This window comes from Phascolarctos cinereus, unplaced genomic scaffold (assembly GCF_003287225.1).
Source record: "Phascolarctos cinereus isolate Bilbo 61053 unplaced genomic scaffold, phaCin_HiC Scaffold_2;HRSCAF=192, whole genome shotgun sequence".
Lineage (NCBI taxonomy): Eukaryota > Metazoa > Chordata > Mammalia > Diprotodontia > Phascolarctidae > Phascolarctos > Phascolarctos cinereus.
Genome location: NW_027555625.1, coordinates 213,950,147 through 213,970,383, shown reverse-complemented (window position 1 = coordinate 213,970,383; position 20,237 = coordinate 213,950,147). Strand labels below are relative to the sequence as shown.

At 34.2% G+C, this 20,237-nt stretch overlaps 1 protein-coding gene across 8 annotated transcripts in view; it reads left to right on the top strand.

Annotated features, from left to right (window-relative positions):
• Positions 1 to 20,237, top strand: part of BIRC6 (baculoviral IAP repeat containing 6) — a 307,740-nt gene that overhangs the window by 84,827 nt on the left and 202,676 nt on the right. For all 8 annotated transcript variants that reach the window (XR_002321676.2, XM_020972336.2, XM_020972335.2 and 5 more), the window contains exons 9-13: positions 1,197 to 1,255; positions 4,990 to 6,384; positions 10,203 to 10,352; positions 16,105 to 16,330; positions 17,680 to 17,840. Coding sequence is in view for 7 of the 8 variants with exons in the window: in XM_020972336.2 (XP_020827995.1) it covers positions 1,197 to 1,255; positions 4,990 to 6,384; positions 10,203 to 10,352; positions 16,105 to 16,330; positions 17,680 to 17,840 (1,991 nt within the window). In the remaining variant the exon portion in view is untranslated. The remainder of the gene's footprint in view (positions 1 to 1,196; positions 1,256 to 4,989; positions 6,385 to 10,202; positions 10,353 to 16,104; positions 16,331 to 17,679; positions 17,841 to 20,237) is intronic.

Genomic DNA, 20,237 nt, shown 5'->3' with positions numbered 1-20,237 from the left:
TTATTGCCATGGACGATGAACTACAGACAAGTTTCAGACTTTGCCCCTAACTACTAGGTGCATAGTCTTACCTCTCTCTTAGAACGTTCCTTAATCACTTAGATCAGAGTTATCACAGCTTCCCTTGTATTTATACTCATGCTTCTGATAAATCTTTTGGCAAATGAGATAAATACAAAAATGTGGTCCTTTTACATCTAGGTGGCACGGTGGATAGAGCAACTGTCCTGGGGTCAGAGAACCTAAGTTCAAATATGGCCTCAGACACTTATTAACTGTGTAGCCCTGGGCAAGTCAATTAATCCCAATTCCACCCCCCCACCCTCCCTTTCCCCTTTGATGTTTCAAATTAATAGGGTGCTATATCTGAGTAGAGTTAAAATCGTTAGAGGATTGTTAGTTAATGTCATTCGAGGAGTACTGAACTTCTTGAACTTTGTTTGCCAGAATTTCTCTTGGCTTAGATGACTTCTGACTTCTAGAAGTGTTGTTAGAGGGTAGTTGTAAGACAAAAATTAAAGTTGGATGAAGTTACTTTTGTGGTGCTGAGGTGGCTAGACTAATGGCAGTATTCATTCAGTTCTGAACTGTAACCTGAGAATATGCATCATAGGCAAGGTACAACAATCTGTGACTCAGGTAACTTCCCAAAATTAATGGGTCAGTAATATACAGAACATCTCTTTCTGATATTTTCTATTTAGAATTCTTCTGGCTTTGAATTGAATTTAATGGTATAGCTTCACGTACTTTAAAAAAAATATCTAGTTTATAGTTTACCTTAAAAAAAAAACAAACCCAAAATTTTCTTAATGCCATTATTTTCTAAACTTCCTCGTCAACTTGGAATTGTAGACTTGTTACTGAAATCTTAGTATTCTAATTTTATACCTCTAAACATTAGTATTTTTTTCCTGCAATTCTCCCTATGTAAATCCTTAAGGGTTAATAGAATGTGCCAAAAGGAAATATTGAGGATAGGTTGAACTGATAGTTAATGGTAGTACTGCTAAATATTATATCTTTAGTAATTTTATATAATATAATTTACATGATTAAAATTATTTTTTTTAGGAATCTTGTTGGCTGTTGTATGGTTTATGTAATGCAGTGTGTACTCAGATTTAGATGTCTGGTATCATGTATAACAATGTCTTAATTTGAAAATAAAATTATTTGCTCATTTCTTCTTTAAGTGATGACTTACTGGAGGATTCAGACAGTGAAGAGCATTCCAGATCAGAATCAGTAACAGGTATGTGATAAATACTACATGGTCTTATTTTTTTTCCCCATACACTTGGCGCTGTGGATTCCACCTGGGCATAGAGCGTACTTGTATTTTAAATGTCTTTGGATAATACCGGTTCACAGAGTACTTTGCACATACACTGCCTGCTCAAAAATATTTTGACTGAGAGATGAGGAGGATTGGAATAAATAGTCTGGATTTACCTTTGAGACTACTTACATTTAAGTGAAATAAAATATTTTGCAAGGGAGAAGGGGGATTGTGATATGAAAATCAGAAAACGAAAAGCTAACAACCATAGAATAGCTTAATTTTTTATTTACATGAGGTAAATTGATAATCCTTATTTCATAAAGCTAACTTTAAATAATAAATTAGGACATTTTATTTTAAAAGCATAAAGATTGGAGGAAGATGTTTTTAAACTGTAACATCTTTTCCTGTAGAGGAAGCCTTGCATAATGAGATAATGGGGTGGACTTAGAATCATGAAAATCTGTGTTTAGTCCTAACATGACACTGACTAGCTACCTTACTTGGGGCATGTCACTTCACCTGTTTCTCAGGCAAATCTCTAGAAAATTTCTACTAAATCTTAGGTTATAATTTCAGTTTGTGGAGAAAGTTTGTACAAACAGAGATTTCTCATGGTAATGCATAAAATCACAAAGGATAAGCATAAGATAAGCACTGATTTCTCTTGGAAGGTTAAAGAATTGTTTCTGGAAAGAAATAGGATGAATGCTAATGTGAACTGATATTAAAAAATCTGAAATAGATGGTGATTCCTTCTCTTTTGGAAATATCTTAATAGTTTTTAGCTCACTAATTACCATCCTAAGTTTTATGTGCTCACCATTTCCTCTTCGGACAAGTTCAGCAAAGATTGTGTCAGTTTTGACCAAGGTTCACTGTTGGTGTTGGGGATACAAAGAAAAAAAGTAAAAAAAAGTTTTTTCATTTCATTTCACCAGTGTGGGAGGATTGACACCTGTTACTTGAGTAACCTTGGGCAAGCCTTTTATTGTCTCTAGTTTTCAGTTTTCTCATTTGAAAAATGAAGTGGTGGGGCTAAGGAGCCTTGCAGTGTCAAATTTATAATCATAGTAAAGGAAAAAACACTAAATATTACTCTATACAGAGACTGAATAAATGAAGAAGCATTTATTTAGTACTTACCAGATGAGATCAAATGAGATACTATTTGTAAAGCACTTAGCAATTTGTCTGGCGCCTAGCTGCTAAATAAATAGTAGCTGTTCTTTTTTTTACTCTATAAACCATTGGCTCAAGCACTGGGAATACGAATATGAGATTGAGATAATCCCTGCTTTTAGATAGCTTACTTTGTGATAGGGAGAGACAATTTAAGCACCTGGTCAGATGAAAGTTCCCAGTTATTCTTAGGTTACAAGAACTATGCAATGGCAAAACAGATAATAGTACCTGGTTTAATGAATGATACCATTTGCTGGAATGCTAGGGAGATAAGGCTGTTGTACCAACATACTTGGTGTTATTTTGATTGATAAAATATATCTTTTCTGACATTGAACTGTTTGACAGCACCAAAGACTTTGTTGGTAAGAACTTTGTTTTCTGCATCTATATTAGTGATTGCTGCTGAGAAGAAGAGGGGGTGAGGGGTTACAGTGCCAGCATAGGCTGTTTTTAGTGCTGGACAGGGGTAGAGTTAAGGCCACTAGTAGGGGGGGACCCCTGATACTCAGGGGACTCTTGGGCTCAAGATGCTGAGTTGCCAGAGTTTGGTGATGGGTAATGGTCAAGTTTTTTTGCTGCCATGGCTTAGCTAGATAATAGACATTTTGAACATGTGATCTGAAGAGATGATAGATCCTGAAATTATAAATTCATTATAGAAGGACTAGAATAAATCCATGGATTTCATATCTGTATTTATTTGGGAATATTGGAATTCTTTCTCAGTTTTGTAAGATGAGTAAATAGACATTTTGATTATCACATACTACCTAAATTTAGTGGAATCATTTGTTACATGTTATGGAATGAATTTTTACATTGTGTGGAAGGTGGACTTCTCCGGTCCTTTTCATCTTGTCAGATTCTTTGATTGTGTATTCTGTACCATTTTAGCCTTTGTTCTTAGTTTTAAGAAAAACATTTTTTTTTAGCAAAGTCTATTCACATTTGACAATATGATAATAATAATCCTAGTATTGATTTTTAGTTGCTGCTTGTTTGAGAACATATATAGAATTGCTGGTACATATTGTGTTTTCCTTCTTAGTTAAATCACCTACAGTAAATTTATTTCTGATCTAATCTAATTGTTTCATGCCTTGAAATACATATCCATCTACCTGTTACATTGAAAATTTCTTTTCATGTTGACTCTTGAATGTTTTATATGACTTTCTCTTTGTAGTCTGCAACCCATGATGCTTTTCCCCTTTATTTCCTTCATCCTTCATGTCACTTGAATTAAGTAAATGCTTAATGGCAATATATATTAGACCATATTTCTGGTCCTATCTTTAAGTCATCTTAAAGTCTTAAACTAAATCCAAACTGTCATATCCAAACATAAAAGAGACCTGAAAGTAAACAGGAAACACCTTATTTGGGACTATCAGGTTTTAGTATACACTTAAAATATTACTTTCATGATCCTAAGGAAAGTATTTGAAGAAAGAATACCTTTAGGAGTTAATAAGCATTTATTAAATATCTACTCTGTCAAGCATTGTTCTAGGCACTGGCGACACATATATACATATAAAATTGGGATTTTTCCTTAGTTGAAGGACATTATGTATCCTTTAAGTGATACTCAATAGAAAATTAGTGATCATTTATATATATGGTAGTAGATTTGATGGTTTTAATAAGTTATGGTCAGAATTTGATAGTTGATAGAGGTCTACTGCAGGATTTTGAGTAGTACCGACCACTGATTTTAGTGAGGTAACTAAATGATGGCTATTGATAGCATTCAAAAGATATTGAATGAAGGCTCCATTACTTGCAAAAAAGCCTATGTTTTCTCATCTGTCAAATGAGTTGGACATAGTTCATGTCATTTTTAAATCTGATAGTCCTAAAATCAATGAGAAGACTGTTATGCAGTTGCAAGTTATCCATACTAATTGAAGGGAACAGTAAGTAATACAATAAAGTGAAACAGATAATACACATCACTTATAGCTTTTGTATTTTTCTAATAGTTCTTCTTCCCTTAGAGTAAGATTAGAATTAGTTAAGTTCCTTGAATATGTGGCTAATACAATTAATAATTTAGAATCCTGCTATGTTTTATTAGTTATAAGCTAGTCTATGATAAGAAATTTGTCACTGATAACCTTTCTATGGGACAGAATTGACTATATTTGGAATTATATTTAGCGAATGAATACTGAAATAATATTCTTATATTTTACTAAATTAAAGTTATTAGTATTGTCTTTAACATTTTATTGTTTTCATCTTTCTATTAAAACCACTGCATCTCTTAAATAGTGACCCAGGAGAGTATACTATAAGTGGAAAAGAGGTTCAAAGCAATGTGATATGAAAATTTTATTCTTTCAAAATAAACCTAGTTCAGAATATCTTATTCCATTTAGATATTTTAAATTATCTCTAATATATAATCACATTGCTTACCAAACAGTTGTATACAAAGGGAAATTTAAAAAACAATGCTTTTTGCCTTGATTTCGCAGCGTGTGTATAACACATTCTTTTTATTTTTAAAGGGCATACATCACAGAAGGAAGCCACGGAAGTAAGCCTTGATATAACAGCTCTCAGCATTCTCCAGCAGCCAGAGAAACTTCAGTGGGAAATTGTGGCAAATGTCCTTGAAGATACTGTTAAGGATCTTGAAGAACTTGGGGCAAATCCCTGTGTAGCTAACTGTAAGAGTGAAAAGACAAAAGAAAAGCACCTGGAACAACACAACATTCCCTTTCCTTGTTTATTAGCTGGGGGATTATTGACATATAAATCCCCTGCTACCTCTCCCATTAGTAGTAACTCTCATAGGTCACTGGATGGTGTAAGCAGGACTCAGGGTGAAAATATATCAGAACAAGGGTCAACAGATAATGAATCCTGCAACAATTCTGAACTAAATTCCCCTCTGGTAAGGAGGACTTTACCCATTTTGTTACTCTATAGCATTAAAGAATCTGATGAAAAAGCGGGAAAAATATTTTCACAGATGAACAATATTATGAGTAAAAGTTTACATGATGATGGTTTTACAGTTCCTCAGATTATTGAAATGGAGCTGGATAGTCAGGAGCAGTTGCTATTGCAGGATCCTCCTGTGACTTACATTCAGCAGTTTGCAGATGCGGCAGCCAGCCTTACCTCTCCAGACTCTGACAAGTGGAACTCTGTGTTTCCCAAGCCTGGGACTTTGGTTCAGTGCTTGCGGCTGCCAAAGTTTGCCGAGGAGGAGAACCTTTGTGTAGACTCTATCACTCCTTGTGCAGACGGAGTTCATTTGTTAGTGGGCCTGAGGACGTGCCCTGTTGAATCCTTGAGTGCAATAAATCAAGTAGAGGCCTTGAATAATTTAAATAAACTAAACTCAGCACTGTGTAACAGAAGAAAAGGTGAGGTGGAATCTAATCTTACAGTGGTGAATGGCACAAATATCAGTGTAATCCAACATGAATCACCAGCAGATGTACAAACTCCTTTAATAATTCAGCCTGAGCAGAGAAGTGTTAGTGGTGGATATTTAGTGCTTTATAAAATGAACTATGCCACCCGGATAGTAACGTTAGAAGAGGAGCCAATAAAAATCCAGCATATCAAAGATCCGCAGGACACAATTACCTCGCTTATATTGCTTCCACCAGATATACTGGATAATCGAGAGGATGATTGTGAGGAGCCTGTAGAAGAAATGCAGCTAACCTCAAAGAATGGCAATGAGAGAGAAAAAAAGTCTGATACTTCTACTCTGGGACACTTGGTAATAACTACTCAGGGAGGATATGTAAAAATAATAGATCTTTCAAACTTTGAAATTTTGGCCAAAGTGGAGCCTCCTAAAAAGGAGGGCACTGAGGAACAGGACATGTTCGTCTCTGTCATATACTGCTCAGGCACAGACAGGCTGTGTGCATGCACTAAAGGTAAGCTGTGTTGGTGGAACTTTTTCCTGACAATTTATTTTTTTATGAGATTCAAGATGAAAATTTGAAGTACATTGATAGATATGTTCTCTTCTTATGTTTTGATGAGTAATGTCATCAGATACTTTATGTTACTAATGTGTTCATTTTCCTACAGTGTGTTTTCAGTTAGATAAGCTAATTTTCCTTGTGTCCCATGTTACACTATAGATGCCTCTTTTTTGGGGGTGGGGAGTGTGGCATGTGAGTTTTTTACCTTTAAATATTTCTGCTTCAATTAACTGGTGGTGATCTCTCTTCATTTGATTTAGATTTATCCCATCTTTTCCTTTCATCCTGTGTAATTCTTATGCTCTTCCATAGAGTTTCTCTTCATTATAATAAAGGGTTCCCTTAGTCTCTTTTACCTTATTCTCATTTCATCATTGGCTTACCTCATTTTCAACCGTAACTGTCCTTAACAGTGTCTGTTATGCCATTTCTTTTATGTAAGGCAGTAATTGGTGGTGATATGTGTATTTGCTTCCATCTTCCTGCTTTCTTACAAAATATCAATTATTCAAGAACTGAATATCCAACTTATGGATTATCTAGGTTTCTTTTTTCTCTTTGTTCTCGTTTTTGCTCTCTGTCTTACAGCTTTTTAAATCGGTACTCCTTCTACCAAAGGATGGGCAAGAAGAGGACACAACTTAAATCAGTTGAGATTTAGCATTTCTGATGAGTTCATATGAACTAAGTGTTTTCAATTAATTGACAGAATGGAATTTTGAATTAAAAGATTGTTTATATCAAAATTATTTTTGACATCTCATATTGAGAATTGATGTCTGTATGTCTTTGAGAGTAGTTCTTTTTAGTAAAATCATTAGAGATTTGTTTTAAATGGACTTAAAGAACTAAAATTTTTAGTTAATACATGGTATTTATTTACTTATTTATTACTTTTCCATGATTATGGAAAATTTTATATTTTTTTTACAGTTTTTCTTAGTGTGGGAATAATCTATTGAAACAAATATACTGTAGACAATTCATATTATTTACAATTTTATCCTCTTTCCAAATATAGGAAGATAATGATGATGTTCAGTTTTAAGCATTTGTTGAGTATCCACTACATGTTAAAACTGTGCTATCAATAGTTTGAAATGTTTTTGCTAAACATATTTTGTTTATAGTCGAGGAAATTGATAGGATAGCATGGTTTTAAGGTTGCATTAAAGAAGGATGAGTTAAATTCAAATGTATGGTATATTTTTGTAAGCTTGGAGTAGCATGAATTCTCTTGTAAAGCTTGCTGTGAATACGGCCTCATAATGGTGATTTTTCCATTAGTTGTGTCTGATATATTTTATTCACACTTTCTTACTACAACTCCAAACTGCTTTCCAGAGAAAGACCAATTTATGGTTCTAGCAACAACATATTAGTGTTCCTTTCTTTCCAAAACTTCTTTAAAATTAAATATTTCCAGCTTTTTTGTTTGTTTTTTGGCTAGACAGTGGGGTTAAATGACTTGCCCAGAGTCACACAGCTACTAAGTGTCAAGTGTCTGAGGCCAGATTTGAACTCTGGTCCTCCTGACTCCTGGGCCAGAGCTCTATCCACTGCGCCACCTGGCTGCCTGTTGTGTCTGATATATTCAAAGGCATTTTAAGAACTTAACTGTTAAAAAGTTGAAAAGATGCAAATTTGTAATTTTTATAGAAAGATATAATTTTTTTGTACATCCTAGCTGCATTTTGAAATGGTCAAAGTGGTGTGTGGTCCTACTGATCTCCCTTTAGAGCACATAGAAGTATGATATGGCAGGATTAGAATAAAAGTCATGGTACAAGACTCTTTTACAGTTTTCTGTTACAGAATCAGTTTAGAAGGGGGACCCTTTCTCAAGTTTCTTATCCATTAGTCTGTGGAAAAGAGTTAAGAGTCTCCTTCTTGAACTCTATGGAGAAGGGGACCTGATGCCTTTTTCAAAAATTTAATCTGAGACTTTATAGGAACTGCCCAGATTATTACTTTTTTTAGGGACACTTGAATTCTTTTATCTATTTCTCTTCCTAGAGAAAGTTTAATTGTGGATGAGAAATGTGTTTTGAATTAATTGTTAAAAAATCTGGAATGGGATTTAGGGATCTGAGACTTTCTCAAGGGTTGATCATGTGTCCTCTCTTTAAAAAAAAAACAAAACTCCAGAGGGCATCTAGGTGGTGCAGTGAATAGAGCACTGGCCCTGGAGTCATGAAGACCTGAGTTCAAATTCGGCCTCAGACATATAACACTAACTGTGTGACTGTGGGCAAGTCACTTAACCCCAATTGCCTCATATTTAAAAAAAAAAAGCTCCAGGTCATGTCATTTTACTTCATGATATACTTAAGAGTGTTGTGAAGAAAGCTCTTTGCAAACTTTCACGTACTATATGTATTTCTGTAAAATGATTAGTTGAAGGGATTGTAGTCCATAAAGTCCATTTGCTACCAGTAAGTCATACCTAGTACCTATGATTGATGATCTTTATGTACTTCATACTATTTTAAGTATCTGTTTTTAATTTTAGGTGCAAATTACTGTGGTATGGCTAGGTGCTTAGAATTTATGGCAGAATGTTTTGACTAGAGGAAAAAAGAATTTAAGTGTTTTATATTTAATGTATTATGATAATTCCGGACTAGAAAATTAATTACAGTATAGAATGTTACATATACCTAGAGAATTCAGTTATTCACTGACCCATTGTCTTGATGTTGAATGAAAAGTTTCAGCAAACACTTATTAAACACTCACTAAATGTAATTTTAAGTCTTGGGGAAACAAAAAGATAAGTCAATGGGTAAGGATCTGGGGGAATGGAGATATAGCACCTACTATATGCTAGACACTTTACAAATATTATCTTATTTGATCCACTAAGTACAACTTTTAATTTCTTCATTCATTGTCTCTTATTTTTATTACCTTAAAAAGTGTTGTCAAAATTTTTTTTAAAAAGTGTTGTCATAGATAAGTGTGAAAATTTATGATTGTATTCCTTTTTGAGACTGGTAAAATTTAGGTGAAATCATATCTGTGTCATCAGTGATTATAGTAGCATAAAATTTGACCAAAAAACAGAGTACTATGCTTAGCCTTTTAGTGATTTGTTAGAATTAATGTAAGTTCACTGTGAGTAGGGATTGTTTCTTTTTTTGTAATTGTATCTTCAGTGCCTAGCACAATAGGCACTTTTAATAAATGCTTATTGATTGGTTGATTTTTTTAGAATGCAAAGTTGCCACACTAGTTGATGCTATATGGAGCTAGTCATGGGTTTTGAGTTAGGACCTGGCTTTGCAATTTTCTTGTGTGACCTTGGCACTTGACCGCAAAATGAGGTGGTTGGACTTGATAACAGATTTTTTCCACATCTAAATCTGTGATGCCATGACCCACTGACTCCTCCCTGTTCTGCTTAGAGACATGAGAGGCTTTTAAACCTGATCTTATAGTTACAATAGGATTGGGTAGGGTTTATGTCCCCTTCTCCCTCCTCATCCCTAATGGAAAACCAGTCAGATGAGAGATTTCCTGTCTACCCTTAGAACTGATATTAAAAAAAAAAATCTCTCTTTGATTAGCTAATGGTTCGTCTCAAGAAATAACCAGAACACCAAAATTTAAGTATTTGAAAAACTTTGACCTGCGTTGTATTTCTTGCTAATTTTTCATTATAAAAATTCTAATGAAATTATATTTCATTTTATTCAACATTGTTGTTCTGTGAACATTCTGATATGGTCAGCTGTTTCTTTTAATGAGTTTTCACCATATTATAGGGGGAGAGCTTCATTTCCTCCAGATTGGAGGAACTTGTGATGACATTGATGAAACTGATATACTTGTGGATGGATCCCTTTCTAAAGGAGTTGAACAGTCATTAGAAGGTACCAAGCCCTTATCCAATCCTTCAAGTCCTGGTATTTCAGGTAAGAAGTTAACAGTTTTAAAGACTTATTTGTCATTGTGATATTTCTTGAGTTTAATTCATACCAATCTTTCCCCGCCCAAGTTGTTGGATGATTTTTTTAAAAAGTTTTTTCTTTTTGCCATTAACTCTTGATTATCCAGCCTATCTCTTAATGGCTATGGTGAAGATGCTTATACTTAGGTTATTTTTTTGTAATTGATTGCTTAACGGTATTGGGCTGGATATTTCCTTCAAATATCATTATCCAGCCTATCTCTTAATGGCTATGGTGAAGATGCTTATACTTAGATTATTTTTTGTAATTGATTGCTTAACGGTATTGGGCTGGATATTTCCTTCAAATATCATTATCCAGCCTATCTCTTAATGGCTATGGTGAAGATGCTTATACTTAGATTATTTTTTGTAATTGATTGCTTAACGGTATTGGGCTGGATATTTCCTTCAAATATCCTTGTTTATGTGTACTGAGTTTTATATAGAATCATAGAATATGAAGTAACTCAGAGAATTCTGACATTTAATAATTGATCATTTGCTTAAGAATGTCACGGGAGGTGGAACCCACTATCTTCCAAGGAAGCCTATTTCATTTTGGGACAGGTCCAGTTGACCAGAAATTTTTTCTTATGATCTCAGATCTTCTTCACATCTTATACTCATTATTTCCTTTAGGAGAACACTTTTAGGAGGGCGTTAACAAATAGCTGTCATTTGCTTTCCTGTCCTGACACTTTATTTCTCCCGGACAGTATATTCCTAGTTCATTGGATCCTCATATGGCATTATTATTGCTGTTTACTCCATCTAATTGATCTTCTCTGGATGTGCTTCAGTTTGTTAGTTTTCTTTCCTAAGTTCTGATTCCTAGCACTGATGTGTTCTGATCACTGGAGCATTATCATTTTCATTTAGACAGCATGGCATTTTGACTATAGACTTAAAAGCACATTAAGTTTTTGTGGCTCACGAATTGACCTTTCGAACTAAAAAAACCTTGTATCTTTTTCACTGCAGCCCTTGCCTAACTTCCTATAATTGTGCAGTTGATTTCACTGAATGCCAGTGTAGCTCTTTGTATACATAGCCTTCTTATGAAGGTTTCTTGAATCTTGACTTTGTCACCTAATTTGTTAACTCTTCTTAAGCTTTGCGTTATTGACTTAGATATTTCAGCATATCTATAATACCATTGATGTAGATAACCCCACAAATTTTATGGATTACAGTGCATCCATGCTCTTTTATCTTTTGAGATTCTTTTCTATATATTCTTGTAGATCCCCTTCAGGGATCCCACTGGGGGCCTGCCTTTAGATTTCTTGACATTGTGTGGACACTATTGGAAAATGCCATCTCAGATATTCTAAGCGTGCTAATGTAACATCATCCATAGGAATATTGAATTGAACAGAGCCAAAGATATTTCTCTTGTCTCTTCACATCATTCCAAGTTCACATTAACCCATTAATGACTACTTTTTAGTTCTAATCACTTAGCAGTTTTAAATTGACATCTCTTTATCCAACAGTGATGGCATGAAGGGTTTTCTCAAATGCATTGCTAAAATATAAAGCATTCTCAGATTAACCAATCTACTCTGTCAAAAAAGTAAATAGAATTAGTTCAGAATGACCTGTTCTTCATGAAGCTGTACTGTTGCCTTAGTGAACATAGTTTCCCTTTCTAAATGCTTATAATCAGCCCTTTAAGAATATTTTCCAGAATTTTAAAATTGGTATTTGACTCACTGGCCTATGATTTACATAGTTCCCTGTTAAGTCCATTTTGAAATCTCCATAGCAAGTCAGTCATTCTCTTTGATTTTTCATAGATTAGTAACTGCACAGCAATTACATCTACCCTTGGGGTATAGTTTGTTTATCTAGATTTGATGACTTGAGCACCTCAGCAATGAAGTAGTGAGTTAGTCACTTACTAAGTTCCTCCTTTATTTTGGGATTTCATCTCCTGTACAGTCATGTTTAATCTGTTCTTCTCATTCTATAGACCACTCTCTTTGGCAGAAAAAAATAGAAGCAAAATAAGAATTTAGTAATTCTTCCACTTTAGTGTATGTCACCGCTATTTTATCTACCCTGAAAACGTCTTTTTTTTTAATGTTCCTTTTGCCTCATTATATCCAAAATAAGCCCTTTTTTTGGTTCTTAAAAATTTATTATCATTCTTCTCTAGCCTCAGATAATTTAAAATTCTAAGCTCCTAGTGCTTCTAGAATTAAATTCTAAATTTAAATTAACAGGACCATGTATCTCTTTTGTCTGCAATTTCTGTTACCTACTCTTATTTCCATCTTTTCTACATGTTTTGAAAATAAAATTAGGAAAGTTCATTACCCCTGTATCTCCTTAGATGGCTTTTTCTTTTCTTTCTTATTAGAATAATTTGTCTTCCAAATTTCATCTTTATAACTTTGTATTCTTCTTGGGTTCATGTTCATTAGATAATTTTAATGGGGTCTTATCCCTTTTCTGAACCCTAAAATCCACTATCTCAAAATCTAGAGTGCATGGCAGATAAGACCTAGCCTTTTTTACTCTCACATGACTTTAAGATGGAGAAGTTGCTCATTCCCTAAGGTTCCCATCATTTTTGCTTCAATATCCTTATAACTTGTTAGTTATAGGTGGGTTGAGAATAATATTTCTCCTTTGCTCTCTTTCCACTTTATGAAGAATCCATTTATCTCTAAGGCAAGTCAAAAATTGATCAGCTTCTTTTGGCAGAAAGAAAAAGCATTCACAAAATTCATATAGTGCTCCAGCAGATATCTAGCATGCATAATTCTACATCATGTTTTCATCTGTTTGCTTTGACTTTGTAACCCCTTTTTTTTCCCATTTCTCATTGTCTTGTTCTATTTTCACGTGTTCTCCAGCATGCTTGCCCTGCATTCTACCTTATGGATTTCTTCATGAGACTATATCTTCCTATTATAAAGTTTTACTTCTTCTGCTGTTGTATCTATCTTGCTATTTTTTTTTTAATTTTTTTTGGTTAGGCAGTGGGATTAAGTGACTTGCCCAGGGTCAACACAGCTGGTAAGTGTCAAGTGGCTGAGACTGGATTTGAACACAGGTCCTCCTAACTCCACTGCTGGTGCTTTATCCACTGTACCACCTAGCTGCCCCATGAAAGAGAAAACAGTTCCTGCCTTCAAGGAACTTTCTTTCTTGCTTTCTTGCTTGCTTTCTTGCTTTCTCAATTGGGGTTAAGTGACATGCCCGGGGTCACACAGCTAGTGTGTCTGAGACTGTATTTGAACTCAGGTCCTCATGACTACAAGGCCAGTGCTCTATCCACTGCACCACCTAGCTGCCCCGCTGTTTTTGAGTAAGCTATATCTTTACTTCCATAGCCATGGTGTTCTCCTGAGTTCTGTCATACCATACCCAATCTGTTGCCTTGTCAGAATCTCTTTACTTTGTTAACAATATTTTGTATATTTGTATTTGGATATCTATAATCATAGATTTTTATTCTTATCACTTGGATATTTTGTGAATTGTTGATTCTTTGCACTGGGCTTTTCCTGTGTTGCCACTTCTGTGGCATCTGATTTAACTGATATTTGTGAAAGTTTTCTCTCCTAAGTTTTCTCTCACATTTTTATTTGATAGCAGTTATATTCTGTATTCTTTGAAGATAATGGGCAAGTCTTTTAAAATCCATGCTGTTTTATTGTTATGGGAAAGGTTTAAAAGAGAATAGTGCTATTTAGCTTGATGGTGAATATGAAATAATTTCCATCATTGAGTCGGGCTAAAATGAGGAAATTGCAGCACTTCCCTACTTATGCTAAGTTATGTCTTCATAGAATGACTTCATTATTTCTGTAGACAACAGATTTCTAGAACTTAATGTATACCTGTACTCCATGTCAGTTCATTTCATCAAGGAAGGATAAGTTTTGTTCTTTGACCCTGAAGGGTAGAAGTAGGAGCAGTGGATAGAAATAACAAGCCAATTCAGGCTTGGAATTAGGAAAAAATTCCTAACAATGAAATCTGTCCAAAAGTACTATGGGCTGCCATGTGAAGTGATGAATATATCCTTCTTGGAGATGTTCAGGCTGGATGCCTACTTGTTAGGTGTGTTATAGTAGAGATTCCTTCTGTGCATGACTTGTATTAGATATCCTTACTAATTAAAATTCTGTGATTCTGTATCTCTCATTTATTCATTAAGTCCCTACCATGTGTAAGGCTCAGTGCTAGAGGTAAAAGAAAAAGAAGAAAAACTATACCTGAATTCAAGGAAGTTACATTCTTCTGTGGGTATCAAAAGCTATGGAGGGGACAAAAAAGATAAGGAATGAGATAAGGCCATTGTCCATTTGATTTAGCAGTTAGTAGAACGTTGGTAATTTTGGAGAGAGCAGTTTTTGTATAGTGATGGGGCTATGTTGCAAAAGCATAGTGAAGAAGAGGTGAAGAATTAGATAAAAGGAGTACAGCTATCTTGTAGTAATTTAGCCAATTAGACTTACATGAAGTGTTGCAGAGTGAAATGAGCAAAACCAGGAGAACATTGTACACAGTAACAGCACCATTGTGCGATGACTGCCTTTGATAGACTTAGCTTTTCTCAGCAATGCAAGGATCTAAGACAACTCCAAAAGACTTATGATGGGAAATGCTATTCACATCCAGAGAAAGAACTATGGAGTCTGAATGCAGATAGAAGCTTAGTATTTGCTCTCCTTTTTTGTTGTTTTCTTTTGTTTCCATTTTCTCATGGTTCCTCCTATTAGTTTTAATTCTTCTTTACATTATGACTAATGGGAAACTATGCTTAAAAAAAAAGATATCAGTGTTGAGAGGAGGAAAGTATTTTCACTATTATTATAAGACCTGTGAATGAAGTTCATGTCTATATGTATCTTAAGCCTCTAATATGATAGAAAATGTTTCCAACATTTGACATTATTTATTTATATATTTATTTTGATGGTTGTCATCCATTCTTTCAACATAAATTTTAATTGGCTATCTAGTGAAGCACCATGCTATATTCATTGGTGATATAAAAAATGAATGAGGAGAGACAGTCACTACTGCCTCAGGAGTTCATAGACTTGTAGGTGAGGTAAGATGAATGAAGCTATTATAATTGAAGACAGAATGTTAACTTCCAATAAGAAAGATACAAAAAAGAATGCTATGAGAATTTAGAAGAGTGAATCAATTTATTTTGATTTTGGGGGATATTAATCCCTTAATGATAGTTTTAATTGTATATATTTTGATCTAGAGACTACTTATGTGGTTATGTTTAACATATCTTCTAATAAATAGCTCTATAATTTATAGATTTTTAGGACCTAGTAGTCAGCTTTTAGGCCAGTATAGCCTGGACAAAAATTTTCCATTGCTAGTTAGATCAGATTTGGTGGGTAGTATAGGCCTATCATTGTTTTTCTTTGTAAAACTTTGTCTTACTTAGTCATTGGTTGTTTTTTGTAGTTACTCAAGCATATTCCATTCTTGTCAGTAGAACACAAGCTCCTTGAGAGCAGGGGATGGTCTTTTTTTTGTTTTATCCCTGTCTCTAAACCAGTATTATTAAGATTATGGAACGTACTTAATAAAGGCATGATGACTAATTCTCTAAACACATATTCATCCACATAAATTGACGTGTTATGATTATATAGACAAGAATATATATTGAATAAAACTTTTTTACTGTCTTCTTCTTTTTCTATTCCTTATCAACCTATATTAAGGAGTTGATCTTTTGGTGGACCAGCCATTTACTCTTGAAACTATGACATCATTAGTGGAACTAACCCGCTTTGAGACCTTAACCCCACGGTTTTCAGCCACCGTTCCTCCGTGCTGGGTGGAAGTTCAGCAGGAACAGCAGCAACGACGGCATCCTCAGCATTTGCATCAGCAGCACCATGGAGATGCAGCTCAGCACACTCGAACTTGGAAACTGCAAACTGATAGGTAAAGTATTTTTAGGCCATTCTTATATTTGTTATACAAAATATTCAGTTTTGTGCCAGTGCCTCTCTTGTATGGCTTTGGAGTTAGAAGACCTGTTTTCAGATTCTTATTTGAACACTTAGTAGCTGTGTGATTGTGAGCAAGTCACTGAGATTCTTATTAAAATCATTTGTAAAGTAGGAATAATACTTTTTTGGACTACCTGCCTCATAGGGTTGTTTCAATCAAAAGATTTTGTGTAGATGAAAGCTATTATTTTGTGCATTATTCCTCATTTTCCTCAAATTTTTAACACTATTATATTCTTGGAGTTAGCTTTATAGCATGAAGTGGGAGTTAGCGTTCACTCTACCTTAGATTGTGATGATTGATCAGATTCTAACATGTATGAATCTTTGAGGTTAAATCACTTCTTTCCATAATTTAAAAAAAATTCTGAAACCAAAACAAAAATCAAATAAAATTAACTTTTTCATGGTTTTTATAGAACAGAAGGAGGGAATTGTATATGAAATTGAATCTGTTATATAGAAATTGTTTGTCTAAGTTTATAAGTCCAACATGAAATTTTCAAAGCTGCCTTGTCTATACTTCCTTTTGCCTTTATTCTGTTTTTTAAATTTTTTTTACCCCTATCCCTATTACTCTTCTTGCTTATAGTTTGCAACAACTCCAATCCCCAATCCTAAGTTTCTATTAAAAAGAAAAGAAAGGAAGAACATACATAGTCAAGGAAAACAAATTTCCCCATTGTTCATTTTGAAAAATGGGTGTTCCATTCTACATCTTGTATGTTTGTACAACTTCTGTTAGAAGGTGATAGCATGTTTTGTCATTGCTACTATAGGACTGCAGGTACTTGTTATAATGAGATTTCTTAAGTCTTTCGAAGTTTTTTATTTTTTAATATTGGTATTGTGTAATTTGTTCCCATGGTTTTGCTCATTTCATTGAATATTGGTTCAGACTTCTCAGGAATCTTTGAAATTGTTTCTTTCACCATTTCTTATGGAGCAGTGATATTCCATTTCATTCATATTACATAATTTGCTTAGCTTTTCTCCAGTTAGTTGACCAGCTTCTTAGTTTCCCTTTTTTTTAAAAAAACTACTACAAAAAGAAGTGTTTCAAATATTTATGTACAGATGTATCTTTTTCTTCTTCTTTTGGGATAGGTCACATTTTAAAGCTTAGGTCGACCAGTGTCATCTACTAGTTGTACTAGTTTACTACTGCCTAAGTAAATTTAATCATACACTCATAGGAAATTTTAAAAAAGCATTGACCCAATAATGTAATTAAAATTTCTAGTTGTTGTGTGTATTTATACTTCTTTGATTATTTTACAGCAACAGCTGGGATGAACATGTGTTTGAACTTGTCTTGCCTAAAGCTTGTATGGTTGGACATGTGGACTTTAAATTTGTTTTGAACTCAAATATCACCAACATACCACAGATACAAGTGACTTTACTGAAAAACAAAGCTCCAGGCTTAGGAAAAGTCAGTGGTAAGAAAGGAACAAAATTTGTATCTTGAAAGAAATTTAATATCATAATTGTTTTTTGAGGGGTGGGGGTGAATTCTGACTTAAAGGAATTTTTTTTTTTAATTCTTGACTAATGTTTGATTCCCTTCTCTTCTTCCTCTTCCCAGTTGTTTTTCTAAAGCTTATTGTTTAGCGTAGGAATCATTTTAGTTTTACTGATAATATGTTTCAGTTCATGATTTAAAATATATACATGCACAAATATAGTTACTAGAAATTTAGCCTTTTAATTTCCAAATTTTAGAGTAGTTAACCTCTTTGAATCTTTGCTTTTCTATAAAATGAGGTTAATAGCTATACTTTCTTTCTCATATAGTTGTTGTAAGGAAAGTGCTTTTTGAAACTCAAGACATTATATAAATTCAAGTTCTTTTTGGCATAGTTGATAGAATACTGAACTTGGAGTCAGCAAGAGATGAGTTTGACTGGCTTCTGACACTAGCGATGTGATCGTGATCATGAGTGAGTCAATTAACCTGGTCCTCACAATTTCCTCATTTATCAGATGGGTTTGTTAATTGTGTTATATACTTCCTAAAGTTGTTATGAGGAAAGAGCTTTGAAAAACTTTAAATTATTGTCACTTTTAATTATTAATATTATTGAAAAAGCACCTTATGTTGGTAGTTTTGAAAATGTAATTTTGAAAGTAGCACTGGATCTCTTTCCAAACAGATTTTGTTATTGTTATTTGAATTGAATCACTTGATCAGAGTGATTTCATTTTTTATATCAATGTGTTTTTTCTTAATGGAATTTTTAAAAGATACTATACCAATGAATTAATGAGCTCGTACTTATTGAGTGTGTGTGTTCCAAGTAAAAGAACAGTATTCAGAATGTTATGAGAATAATTACTCTTTATAAAAATAAAGAACAAAATGATCTCCACTAGCATTGAGCTTATATTCTATTGGGGAAGACAGTAAGCACATATAAAAATACATTAATATAAAAGTAAATAAATTAAAATAGAAACATAGTAGTTAAAAACAAGGTAATTTTGGAGAGCAGTAACTCCTCAGAGAGGTGCGTTGTGAGGTTCAGGAATGAATTTGTGCATAATTTACATGTTTGTAAACAGAAATTTTCCTGTGCATGGATGACCTGCCTAATATCATTAGTTAATTCTTTGAAAATACTAGATTAGGCAAAACAATCCATCAGTCAATCAAGATATTACCAAGTCTTACTATGTGTCAAGTATTATTCTATGCCCAGTGGATACAAAGTGAATAATGAAACAGTCTTTGCCCTCAAAGAGGTTATAGTCTGTACTTGAAATTAACATACTTGCACTGTGAATAATAGGTGATTTGGGATTGTGGGGAGATATTACAAGCTGGGTTGATCAGTTAAGGTTTCCTTTAGGAGGTGGTATTTAATCTGAACTTCAAAAGAAACTAAGTATTTTAGGTGGCAGAGGGGACAGAGATAGTGTTCCAGGCATGCAGGCAGCTACTGTGAAGGTATAGAAAGGGAAGTATAATGTCACTTGTGAGGAAAAATGAAAAGGCATGTGTGGTGGCTCCATTTTAGATTATATGAAGTGGAATAATCTATAAATTGGAAACAGTTTGTGGAGCACTTCAGATCCTACATGGAGGAGTTTGTATTTTATCCTAAGGCTGAGTAGGAACCACTGAACTTGATTAAGTAGGGGATTGGACTCAGTGAGACTAATTTGAAAGCTTTTACATTAGTCCAGGGAAGAAGTAATGAGATCCTGAACTGTGATGGTGTCTCTGTGATGTGATGTGAGCGGTGGGGGGTGGGGAGGAGATGTGAGGGACATGGAGGAAGAATTCACAAGTCTTGCAAACTATATATATATGGATGGGGTTAGGGTGAATGAGAAGTTAGGAAGACTCAAATTGTGTGTAACTCAAGGGAAGGTGGATGCCTTTAACAAAAAATTGGGAAGTTTAGAAGAACGATGAGTTTTTTGGGATACAGATAAATTCTCCTTTATATCTGTTGAGTTTGGTGGTCTAGGGGATGTCTGTTTCAAAATGCCTGATAGGCAGGTAGTGATATACAGTTGGAGCTCAGAAATAAGACTAGAGATGAATGGATCTCTCTGGGAGTCATCATCATAAACATGAAAGTAGAAACCATCAGAGCTGATGATGATACAGAGTATAGAAAGAACAGAAAAGTGTGCAGGAACTTTTAGAGACAGTACTTGCAGTTAAGAGGACATGATATAGATGATGTTCCGTTAGAGAAGTAAAGGTTAGGTAGATGCAGAAGTGAAGAGGGAGAGGAAGGAAGGAGGAGGAGAGAGTCAAAACAATTTCATTTGTTGCGGAGAGGTGAAGAAGGAAGTAGATTAAGGAAAGGCCATCAAATTTGCTT